We start from the raw sequence: 13,089 nt of genomic DNA, 5'->3' as shown, positions 1-13,089 counted from the left end.
GCTAGTGCTTAGGATCCAAAAACAACAATCAGTATCTCTAATATCACTGTTGCCATCCATTACTAGTAGTACTACAAGTACATGCCCAAGTCAAGAAGATTGGCTGATTACAGTGTGACTCCAGACAGCTCTTGTGATGGTAGCACCAGCCAGCTCTTGCAGTAGTTGGCTTCCTTACAACACACGGTTTCAAGGCCATCTCTTTGAAATGTGCAGGGTCTCGCTCTTTAGGTCTGCCCTGTCAGCATGCTATGCAAAGGGCTGCAAACTTAGGGGAGGCTTAATGAAGGGTCGACCAGGGGCTGATCAAGCTGGGTGCCAGACCAAGCAGGTGACAAAGCACCGGCAAGCACAACATGTTTCTCCAATAGCACATAAAGTAGCACTTTGTTCGTGAATCTTATCATCCATGACAACATCTTGCGTAACGCCACAGGGCTTTAAGGTGCAAGCATAGGTGATTGCATCTGGAGAAAGGCTTTCACCTCGCATCTGATGAAAACAGCATAGAGCTTCATGACCTTGTCCTTGTTTAGCATACAAAAGGTCATCAAGAACTCTTCATGCTTTCGTGAGGGTGCCACATTTGGCATACATATCGACCCAAGTACCAGCAAGTACGACATGTTTCTCCAACAGCTCACAAGTAGCAATGTGATTGTGAATCCTCTCATCCACGACAACATCTTGTGTAAGACCACGGGTCTTCACCTTTCCTGCAATCATGAGAGCGCCATGTTTGCCATACATATCGACCAAAGCACCGGCAAGCATGGCATGTTCTCCAACAACCCACAATTAGCAATCTGATCGTGAAAACTCTCGTCCATGACAAGGTGTTGTAAGGCCATAGGCCTTCAAGATGAAAGCATAGGTGATTGCAACTGGAGAAAGGCCTTCACTTCAATCTGATCAAAACAACTCAGAGCTTCCTGACTTTGTCCTTATTGAGAATAGTTGCAATCAACGTGCACTTGCAGATTGCTACGACTTTCTTGCATCCCCTTTGTGGACAACTAACAATCTCCCAGTCCATTACAACCTCAACAATCTAATCATACATGCTGGTTGCACATAAAACACCTTGCCATGGCTTTTGACTGCCATTTGCATACCATGTGCTACGCCCATCTCACCACAGTATATACTCGCAGGGAGTTGTTGCCAAGATCCACCAAAAATCTTGCCGATGCCAGCTTAAAATGAATCAAACCCCTTGAGGTTTGTTTTACATCACGTCACTGTTGAGGCCCTTGACATACAGAAAGCTGTTAAGATGCACACAAGCTTAACCACATCAAGTGATATATGCCCTTGACATACAGCAAGCTGTTAAGATGCAGACAACCTTAACCACATCAAGTGATATATGCATCCTGTGAGAAGTACGGAATCTGGAGAAAGACTTTGACCTGGCATCTGCTGAAAACAGCCCAGAGCTTGTTTGCCACAACCATGTTGAGAGATCAATGCGGTCCAAGAGACGACATTCTGGCCACATTCGCCATAAATGTCGAATGAAGCACCACAAGGACTGCATGTTTTCTCAACAGTCCTTGCACAATGCCGCAGGCCTTGAAGGTGCAAGCATGGATGATTGCATCTGGAAAGAGGCCGTCACGTAGCATCTGCTGGAAACAGCCCAGAGTGTCCTTGCCACAGCCATGGTGGGCATATCATGCTCCAACTGACGACATCTCGTACAGAAAGCTCAGCAAGAAATTTTTGTGCTTTCATGAGAACATTGCATTCGGCATACATGTCGACCAAAGCATTGACACAGGCCTCTAACACGTCTTGTGTAGGGCCACAGGCCTTCAAGATGCAAGCATAAGTGTTGCAGCTGGAGAAAGGTCTTCACTTTGCAACTGATAAAGACAGCACAGAGCTTCCTGACCTTGTCCTTGTTGAGCATATGTTGCAATCAACGCGGGGGCAATTGGGTTGGGTTAGCATAGGAGCAGCGTACCCAGGTGCCACGTGATCGACGTACCAAAAGCAAACCAACCAAGGCAAGCACCTCTTTGACCTTCAGGCTGCTCATTACATGGTTCATGATGTCCCAAGAGACCACAACTAGCACAGAAACCGAAGTACTCCTTGCTGAATCAGGAGGCGCTATGCCTGTGGAGGGGACAACATTAACAACGATGAGAACATCACTGCGAGCTGCGGTGCTACAGCAAGTACAGAACCAAAGAGTAGTCCCGCCACAACTGCCTGCATGGAGCTACCTGCATTATTAGCCCGCAAGCGTGTTGCTAGTGCTGAGGATGGAAAAACAGCACACAGTATTTCTAACATCACTGCTGCCATCAGTAATAGCATTACTAGTAGTCCTACAAGTATGTCCTCTGCTACCTCCATGATTGGCTGATTACAGTGACAAAGAGGACGAGGACAGCCACTCCAGCCAGCTCTCGCAGAGGCAGCTCCAGCAAGCTCCCGTAGAAGTTGGCATCCTTGCAGCTCCCGGGTCTCCATCCACCTTCAAGGCCATCTCTCTGAACTGTGCGGGGTCTCTCTTTGCAGGCTGCCCTGTCAGCATGTTACGCAAAGGGCCGCAAACTTAGGAGAGGCTTGATGAAGGGGCAGCCAGGGGATGGTCAAGCTGGATGCCGAAACAAGCAGGTCAGGCTGAGAGACCTGCGCCACATTTAGCATACTTAGTGACCAAAGCATCAGCAAGCAAGATATGTTTCTCCAACAGCGCCACACAACTAGCTGTTCGTGAATCTTATCATCCATGACATCTTGTGTAAGGCCACAGGCCTTCAAGGTGCAAGCATAGGCGATTGCATCTGCAGAAAGGTTTTCACTTCGCATATGATGAAAACAGCATAGAGCTTCATGACCCTATCCTTGTTTAGCATACAAAAGGTCATCAAGAACTCTTCGTGCTTTTGTGAGGGTGCCACATTTGGCATACATATCGACCAAAGCACCAACAAGCACGACATGTTTCTCCAACAGCCCATGACTAGAAATTTGATTGTGTATCCTCTAATCCAGGACAACATCGTGCATAAGACCATAGGCCTTCACCTTTTGCATAATCAATGCACTCCAAGATGCAACATACCAGACAGAGAGGTAATCAAGGACTCTTCGTGCTTTTGTGAGGGCGCCACATTTGACATGCATAGAGAGGCCTTTACTTTCCGATGAAGACACCGCAAAGCTTCCCGACCCTGTCCTTGTTGAGCATATCCTGCAATCAACACACTCCAGGAGACGACATTCCAGACAGAAAGGTCATCAAGAACTCTTTGTGCTTTCATGAGAGCGCCACATTTGTCATACATATCGACCAAAGCAGCGGCAAGCACGGCACGTTTCTCCAACAACCGACGACCAGCAATCTGATCATGAAAACTCTCGTCCATGACGTGTGGTAGGGCCATAGGCCTTCAAGATGAAAGCATAGGTGATTGCAACTGGAGAAAGGCCTTCACTTTGATCTGATCAAAGCAACACAGAGCTTCTTGACGCGGTCCTTGTTGAGAATATGCCAGAATCAACACGCATCCCCTTGTGGACAACTAACAATCTCCCAGTCCATTAGAACCTTAACAATCCAATGATACATGTTGAGTGCACATACAACACCTTCCCATGGCTTTTGGTTGCCATTTCCATACCATGTGCTACGCCCATCTCACCACTCATCCTCCTTAGTCCAAGAAGGCATAGAGAAGCCGGGGGAGGGGCTGTAATAAAACATCACGCTGGCCCGCTAAGAGCCCTTGTGACCAAGAGTTTTGTAACCAAACCATAGCCATCCATGTTTCTATGCTTTTGGAGGATTGTAAATATAAGAGGTCAAAGGCTTTCCTCGCTAATGCTATAATATTTGCAGGGAGTATTTTTCAAGATGCACCAGAAATTTTGCTGATGCCAACTTAAAATTAATTAAACCCCTAGTTTAACATCGCCTTCCTGTTGCGGCCCTTGACATACAGCAAGCTGTTAAGGTGTAGGGAATGGTCAGCTGACCATTCCCATTAATCATGGGCGACCGGTGGAGGCCGGAGCCCTGATTATGGGAATGGTCAGTAGGCGTTCGTTCCCGGCCGTCAAATCCAGGGGAGTGGGGGGCAGTAAAGAGTTTACACGTGGATGGCAAAGCACAAGCTGCACAGTGCGCAGGCATGCCACAGTTGTGCCGACAGGCAGATTAAGTAGGCAATGACTGGTTGCGTGCTTCAAATTCCCATGTGCTGACATGGCGAACGCTGGTTCATATTCCCACTGCTGACGGGCGAGTACATTTGCAAGGCTTCAAATTTATTCTGGATGCTGATGTGGCACCCATCCAACGGCTGCAACAATTGATTCTGCAGGAGAAATGATGCTAGACGGAGGGCCCCCCGACCTTGGACTTTGACGGTGTAGGGGAAGGCTACAGTCCTTTCCCAGAAATCAGGGCCACCCCTGATAGCGGCTGACGGAGGCCGGGAGCCATGGGGGAGCCCTGGTTTCTGGGAAAGGACTGTAGCAGTCCCAGTCCTGACGGCTGGGGAGGAGGGGGGCCAGTATTAGGCTGCCTGCACATGGCAAGAGGTGACACTGGATTGCGTCACAGGTCAGTCATGTGCTTGTGCATCAGGCTGTGTCAGTCAGGGACTGTGCAGAGATTACAGGTGCTGATCTGGCAGCTTCCTTGTGCACGTTATCTGCACGAGGTTATGGCATTCCGTGCGCTGATGTGTCGTGATGGTATGGCGTTCTCTCTGCTGACTTGGCAAGCTAGTGTTGGAGGGCACCACAGAAGTTCTGGATGTTAACATGTCTTGACATGTCGTGCATCCGTAGAGAGCCAACCGGATTTTCGGCTTGTAATGCGGAGGGGATGGAGGGCTGAGATCTGCAGCCCCCCTCCCCCCGACCTTGACGGTGTAGGGGAATGGTCCCTGAGGGACCATTCCAAGTAAAAACTGCTCGAGCCCGGAGTCCTGCGGGAGCAGGTTTTGTGTGGAATGGTCCCTGAGGGACCATTCCCGGCCATCAAGGTCATTGGGAGGGGGGACAACTACCACCTGTAAGTAGGAACCCTCACCTTGGTGAGGTGGCAACAAAAAAAAAAATTGTGTGTGCTGGCGTGTAGGAGCTAGCATGCATGACTGATTCCATGTGATGAGGTGGTTGCAAATGATTTGTGTGCAGGGCAGGAGTGATCTCTGACATTCCGTGTGCTTAGTTGGCGCACATCCCACGGCTACAGCCCCAGATTCCGGCCAGGAATGTGGTGCAGATGTACGGCTATCATCACCCGCCCCCGGACTAGTTACCTTGACGGTGCAGACAAGCTTAACCACATTAAGTGACGAATGTGCTCTCAGGTCACACCTCCTGCAACTAACGATGCCATCAACACTTTGTGCAATGCAACAAGTCTTGAAGGTGTGGGCATAGGTGAGCCCAAAGCAATAGACTGGAGCAGGTTTGTGACCTTGCCCAGCTCTTGCATCAACATTGGGCCCAGCTCGTGCAAGCAGAGGCGGCCTCACCTTCCTTGGCCTATGAAAACTAGGTGCACATAGACAAAAGAAAGACTCCGATTGCCACATGGCAGTTCACAATTGCAGCCACGTGGATAGCCTAGTCTTTCAAAACCCTCTAAAAGATGCTTAGAAAATCAAGGTTAAAACAGCATAAGTATTACTGCTATGAACACCTTTTGCTGCATAGACGAATTTCAGGAAAAAGAGTCAAACATGTCTTCTCATTGAACCATGGTTCATTAGAGAAGCAAGATGTGCTCTAGTTTAAGACTTTCTTTTAGTCTTTCTCAAGGAAAAGGGTTTCAAGCACTCTGTTGTGGACTACAATTTGTAATAGACAGCTGCAAAATATACATTGAACCACCAAGATTGAGCTGTGTATGACCTTCAAAAGAAATAGAACCTGATAGACATTCATCCAGTGTTGTCTCTGCTTTCACATAAAAGGCCCTTCAGAATCAGTTCTAAAAGCTATCTGAAATCATTACAATACTCACGAAAAACACTAACAAAATACATGCAGATTTGGGCTTTCATATGCATGTTTCGCCATTCAGAACCATTCCCTTTAAAGACCACTTTCCATTAAATAGAAGCATACTCAATTGAGACCATGACCGTCATAAAACAGCAATGAAACAGGAATAGCTAAAGATTAACAAAAGGCAAGTAAGGCTAAAGCCAACAAAGCTTTTACATGATTTGGACTAGCATTTTTACTCTTTAAAAAGCACCCCTTCTCATGACTTGGACCAACATCGTTAAGAGGGCACCCTTGTTAGTTCCTAGAGAGTGTATTTGGATTCAACCAGTCCGACGTACTTTGCTTCTTCAAGCAAAGGCATGGGCGGGGACTGAACTTTCTGATATATAGAAATTTGCACCAGTTTACCATCTATTTGTACTCCATGAGAGGGGTAGCCTTCAAAGAGTAGGAATTGATGCAAACCAGAATTCCGGGAACACTTGCGGAGGAGGAAAAGTATACTCCCCGTATCAAGAGTCAGTAAATGCGGTCAAATTTGTGGTGAAAGGCCCTGCAATCCCTACTCTTCCCACTAAGATAGGCAGGCCGGAACACCGAGGCATTCTGATAGCCACCTGTACTTGTTGGTCAGCTTGCAAAGAACCTCCGAGGGAGCGTCGTCTATTGTAGCACCCGAATCTTCCATTAAAATGTTCTCGAGTCTTTGCAAGTTAAACGAAGAGTACAGGTGGCTGTCGAATGCCTCAACAAAGCCTCAATGCACGCGGTGTTCTGGCCTCCCATCTCAGTGGGAAGAGTAGGGATTGCAGGACCTTTCACCACAAAGCTGACAGCATTTATTGAGTGCTCACTTGGAGTACACTTCATCTTCTCTATAATTGTTCCCGGAGTTTTGGTTTGCATCAATTCCTACTCTTCGAAGGTTGCCCCTTTCAAGGAGTAAAAACAGATGGTAAGCTAGTGCAAAATTTCTATACCAATCACAACCCATGCATTTGCTAAAGGAAGCAGAGTAAGGGACTTGGATGGAACAGGAGTTGACTTCTTAGATTTCTGTGATAAAGTGGTTAGCTACTGAAAGAAGTTCAATATTTTTTGTACATACATATTTTCTTGTGAGACTAGTTGAATCCAAACACCCTCTAGGAACTCTAACAAAGGTACCCTCTTAAAAAGAAAACATGTTGGTCCAAGTCATGTAAAAGCTTTTTTGGTTGAATCGTAGCGAGTTGCAGCCTATTGTATTTCTTCGACCTCTTCCTAGTGCTACGGCAAGGTAAGCTCTTCTCCTTCTTCTTCTTCTTCTTCTCCTCTCTCTCTCTCTCTCTCTCTCTCTCTCTCTCTCTCTCTCTCTCTCTCACACACACACACACACATACACGCGCGCGCACACACATGCTGTACCGAATTGCAGCAATTGCATGGGTTTTCCCTTCACACACACATGCTACACAGAAATTGCTTATGCGTGAGTCTTTTTCCCTTCACAAACACGTGCACGCACATGCTTGCATTGAATATTTGAATGTCGTAGCTCTTCTTTACACATGCATATGCTATACAATACATTCAACACTCAAAGCTTCTCGTTCGTCATAATGTGGTTTAACTTTGCAAAATTGAAACACACATAAAATTTGTTTGAATTTGCAAAATCACGTAGTGTAAAATTTAAATTGGGTTGTGGATTTCGTACGTACACGGAGAAACCGACAAAAATAGTATGAATTTAGTCGTATGTTTGTCAGCAATATTGATTATCATTATCACACATCTTCTTTCACAGAATGTCTTCTCCACCTCTAGCCACCGCTGGCATGCGGAGAGCTAGGCAAGGGGAGGCTTGCAAGTCTTCTAGACTCTCTTGGGCAAGGCATTTGCACTCGGCACCAGTGGGAGATGAATGCAAAAATTTTGTTCCTCTTTCCCATGAGGGAACACCTTTTGAGAATATTTCTTATGTTTGTTTGATCGAGCAGGCTATGCTTACACCTCCTTGAACTAGGAAAATGCCGTCAAAGGTAGAGATCTCCCCGCTAGCGCATACTCCAAATGACCAGCCACAAGTCACAAATGCGAACACTCAACCACTAGTGCGTTCACAACAAGAAGCGGACAAAAGCAGTAAAGGGACAAAGTGCCAGAGGGTAATGGTAGTAATATGGGATGACAAAAGCACACATAGTTTGCTTAGGGTCTAGGAGGAGCAATCGACGAACATTAAGAAGTGTAATTTTTGCCCTAAAGATTAGAAAGATTTGATTTTTGCTCTTAGCAGGAAGATCAATAATAGTTTCAATCCGAAGCATACAAGAAACCATGTCGACACACTAAAGAAGCTCAACAAAAAAAGACCTCTCTAAGCAAAATTCTACTAGCAGTACCCTCAGCACTTGGCCCTTCTCTGAAATGTGTGATGCTTTGTGGAGAAAGACTCGAAAAACTCATGGATAGTGCACTTGACAGCAAGAGCCACATGCCTCTATCCTCACAAATGTACCTATAGCCCTAGATGATGCTGAGATCGATGGTACCTAAGGTCAAAATCAACAACCAGATTCTGTCGATTTGGAAGGCATCTTTGACAAGAAAGTCAAACAACCGAAAAAAATCTAGCTTGTGCAGTGGCAAAGACGATGGGTGATAGGATGAAACATATGTGTGAGGCTTACGAGCGTGCGGAAGATGAGAAGACAAGTACCTTGCGAGAGCTTGAACGACTAAGACGCTACATGAGGGAGACTTGCAAGGATCAGAGGAGAAAGAGACCAAGAGTCACCAAATCTTCTTAGAGATTATAAAGCTTATCTCTAAGAAACCAGAGTAGTAAGTTTATATACACATCACCATTTTCTTTGAGCCCTTCTACATTACATTGCAAAAGAATTGATATATAGACATGTTTATTTATGTGCAGGTGAGTCTTTCAGTTGCATTCCATTGTCTCTTGTTGTGCGACCCTTATTGTACTTGGTATGTCTTAACTTATTTCGCAGTTTGGATGTTTGTTTGCTTGTCAGTATTTTGCCTTTCCAAATTGTTTCCAATCATAGGATGGAGGAGTGGATACTTGTCTTTGGAACGATGACATTATTGCATGAAAGTACACTAGGCCTTGCTACAACATCACATGCTTTACACTTGGGAGGAATTGGAGGATAACAATTTCTTAATATTTATGTTTGCTTATGCATGGTTGTGTTGTGGAATGACAAGGGTGCTTGAGTCAATGGCATGGCATTTTGCACCAAGATTATGGTGGTGTTTTCCTCGCCAATACACGTTCTTTCGTAGTGTACACATTGTCCTTTGGTCTTCGGCTCGCTTAGCAAATCAAGATCCCTATTATTTTGCGTATCGCAAGTTTCGTAGATCCTTTCTTGTGCTTCTAAACCTGATTTGTCCACTATTACCCACAATCGGACAGAGATTTGTCAAAGAGCCTATTTCTCCAAAGGCTGTGCTTTCTTGCGTCCTCTGGCAGCTTGCGCATGGACACTATTCACGAAGCATGGAAAATCTTTTTGGCATGGGTGATCGCAAATATGTGGTGATCATTTGTCGCATATTGAGCAGTACCGACTTCCTCCATAGCGTCGGAATTAGAGTGCCGCATGGAGACCGCCTTGAGCAGATAATGGCAAGATTTGAGCCTATTTCTGGTTTGCCATATATTGTCGGTGCACTTGATGGGACTCGCATCCATCTACAGAGAAAAGCCAGCAACAGAGTTCTACCCAACACAATACATCAACAAGAATGGCTTTTCGAGCATCCTCCTACAGGTCATTGTCGACTCCAATAAGATTTTTTGAAGTGCAGTTTGCACGGCTACGAGAGGGTTGCACGACTCTTCTACTTCAAAGAATGTGACTTGTATAGTCAGCTCAAGCAGCGAAAAGCACTCGATCCGCCACTATTGCACATTCAGGGGGAGACCATACGACATTGTTTGATTGCAGACTCGGCCTACCAAGCGTAAAGCCATATCGTGTGAAGACAAGGCCATTTTTACGTGAGAAGCGAGAGTTTGATAGGAAAATTTCAAAGGGGAGAGTAAAAGTGGAAACTGCCTTCGATCTCTTGACAAATAGCTGGCACATTTTGCGAGATCTCAACGTCGATCTTCCTTTCCTACATAACTTTTTGCAAATCCGAGGTGAGGTGGAGTTACCACATAGCTGAGTACAACAAGGGACGCACAACAAAAGACGCAATGGAATGCGATTAAATATCTCACATGTACAATAGTAAACATGTCTATATATCAATTCATTTGCATGTAATGTGTCAATGCTCAAAGCAAATGGTGATATGTACATAAAATTACTGCTTTAGTTTCTTAGAGATAAGCTTTGCAATCTCCAAGAAGATCTGGTGACACTTTGTCTCTTCCTCCTCTCTGATCCTTGCGAGTCTCTCCTCATGTAGCATCCTAGCCGTCTCAAGCTCTCGCAAGGTACTTGTCTTCGTATCTTCTGCACGCTCATAAGCCTCACACATTTGTTTCATCCCATCGCATTGTAACAGGGAACGGGAAAAACACAGCCCAAACATTCCGAAACGGCGTTCCGGACAAGTCTCGTTCCCAAAACGGAGATGGGAACGGAACGCCGTTCCGGAACGGGGTGTAACCAGAACGGTGTTCTGGAATGGGCGAAACATGAGGCGCAACGGTGAAACGCGGGGAGAAACGAGCAAAAGTAGGCATTTGGGGGGAAAAAAGTGGGCTTTTGGGGGTAGATTTAGGGTTGTTCGGGGAACATATTTGTTGCAGTTTGAGGGCAGGTTAGGAAGCAGATTTGGGGGCAGTTTTGGGGTTGTTTAGGAGTTTATTTGAGACTAATATACCTAGATGAATCCAGGATAAGCCCAGATTCACCCTTGAAGGAAAGTGCAAGGTATAGAGCCATGGTAGTCACCCACAAGACGATATAACCATCAGCTCCATCATGCTTATTCGAGACTAAGCTGAATGGAGCTAATTCAATCCTTACTTTAGATGGACCATTCCAGCCCCGTTCCCGTTCCGGCGCCCCCTTCTCCTCTCCGTTCCCGTCCCGTTCCGGACCATTCCCGTTCCCCGTTCCCATTCCGGGTAACTATGTCCCATCGTCCTTGCCATTGTGCCCAAGCTCGATTTTTTTGGTTGTTTGACTTTCTTGCCATATACGCCTTCCAAATCTAAGGAATCTAGTTGTGGATTTTGACCTGAGCTACCATCGGTCTCAGCACCATCTAGGTCTATAGATGCGTCTACAGTGGAGGATACAGGCATGTGGCTCTCGCTGTCAAGTGCACCAGCTATCCCTGAGTACTCTAGAGTCTTCTCCCCACAAAGTATCACACATGTCAAAGAAGGGCCAAGTGTTGGGAGTATTCCCAGTAGAATTTTGCTTAGAGAGATCTTTTTTGTGGAGCTTCTATAGCGTGTCAACACGATTTCTTACATGGTCCAGGTTGAAGCTATCATTGATTTCCCTGTTAAGAGAAAAAACTAGGTCTACTAATCTTTAGGGTAAAAATTAGCTTTTTTAATATGTGTCCAGTGCTCCTCATAGACCCTAAGCAAAGTATGTGTGCTTTTGTTATCCATATTACTGTCATTTCCCTCTTGCGCTTCGCCCCTTTATTGTTTTTGTCTCGTTTCTGTTGTGAACGGACTGGTGATTGAGTGTTTGCATTTGTGACTTGTGGATGCTCATTTGGAGTATGTGTAGCCAGGAGAACTCTACCTTTGATCTCTTTCCTAGTTGAAGGAAGCGTAAGCATAGCCTCCTCCACGAAACCGAGATAGGAAATATTCTCAAAAGGCGTTGCCTCCTGGGAAAGAGGGGCGTATTCCTCGTATTCATCTTCCACTAATGCCGAGTGGAAATGCATTGCCCAAGAGAGCCTAGAAGACTTGTCAGCCTCCCCTTGCCTAGCTCTTCGCATGCCTGCAGTGGCTAGAGGTGGAGAAGACATTCTACGAAAGAAGATATGTGATCAATATTTGTTGACAAACACACGACTAAAATGTACACTATTTTTGTTTCCATGTACGCACAAAATCCACGACCCATTTTGTACTACACAATTTCATAAATTCAAAAAAAAATTATGACTATTCTAATTTTGCAAAGTGAAACGACATTTTGACGACGAACGAGAAGCTTTGATGAAATCGGTGTCAAATGTATTATATAGCATGTGCGTGTGTGTGAAAAAGAGCTATCGCATTCAACTATTCGACACAAACGCATACATGCATGTGTTTGTGAAGGGAAAAAGACTCATGCATAAGCAATTTTTATGTGGCATGTGTATGTGTAGGGATAACCCTGCAATTGTTGCAATTTTGTACATCATGTGCATGTGTGTGTGTGTGTGTGTGTGTGTGTGTGTGTGTGTGTGCGCGTGTGTGTGTGTGTGTGAGAGAGAGAGAGAGAGAGAGAGAGAAGAACTTACCTTGCAATAGCACTGGGAAGAGGTCGGCGGAGAAGCACAACAAGCTGCAGCTCGCTACGATTCTAAGTGGCTGTCATGAACGCGTGAGAGGGGGCCGCTTTCATGCATTCATAGCATTAGCCATGCGTTTGACTGTACTCCAAAAAAGGTGTGGGCCAACCTAATTAAAATCGAAAGAACGGCTCTTGTGAACGCACCATGTGCACACCACAAGAGAGAGGGAGGATTTAATGAGGCAGCTCTATTCTCGCTCACTATTTCAAAATAATATTGTCTAGATATTAGACTCTACATAGTATATACATACTTGTATATAAGTATGTATAGGTATACTTAAAAAAATTAATCGATAGTCTCAAAGATTCCCTCTCCTTGGACTACCTCCAAACAAAACAAAAAACCTTGCACCACACCTCTCATTTTGACTCTATCTTGCGGGTGTCCTACCGCCTCTCCGTACATCCTCATGCAATTTTTCTCGCGCTCTCAATTACTAGCTTGAGGGAAACAACATGTCCCAACTAGCAATCTGACCGTGAATTCCCCCAGAACGATTGCCAGACTTGAGAGGATAACATCAAACGCATCCAAACACACACCCCTCCGCTACTCGCCCACTACCAAGCAAGATATGTTTCCTCAACAATC

The 13,089-nt window shown here is 45.5% G+C and overlaps 1 protein-coding gene across 3 annotated transcripts in view; it reads right to left on the bottom strand.

The window, feature by feature from the left end:
- The window catches only part of LOC147422578 (uncharacterized), a 53,483-nt gene that overhangs the window by 18,265 nt on the left and 22,129 nt on the right, over positions 1 to 13,089 (bottom strand). Inside the window, exon 2 of one of the 3 annotated variants that reach the window (XM_086503751.1) lies at positions 33 to 2,646. The exons of 1 other annotated variant lie outside the window; for it this stretch is intronic. In XM_086503751.1, coding sequence (XP_086359877.1) covers positions 2,119 to 2,484 — 366 coding nt within the window. In that variant the 5' untranslated portion in view covers positions 2,485 to 2,646 and the 3' untranslated portion in view covers positions 33 to 2,118. One more of the 3 variants, XR_015186869.1, reaches the window with a different exon arrangement.

Source organism: Adiantum capillus-veneris, chromosome 27 (assembly GCF_014529385.1).
Source record: "Adiantum capillus-veneris isolate H3 chromosome 27, ASM1452938v2, whole genome shotgun sequence".
Lineage (NCBI taxonomy): Eukaryota > Viridiplantae > Streptophyta > Polypodiopsida > Polypodiales > Pteridaceae > Adiantum > Adiantum capillus-veneris.
This window is presented reverse-complemented; position numbering and strand designations above follow the sequence as displayed.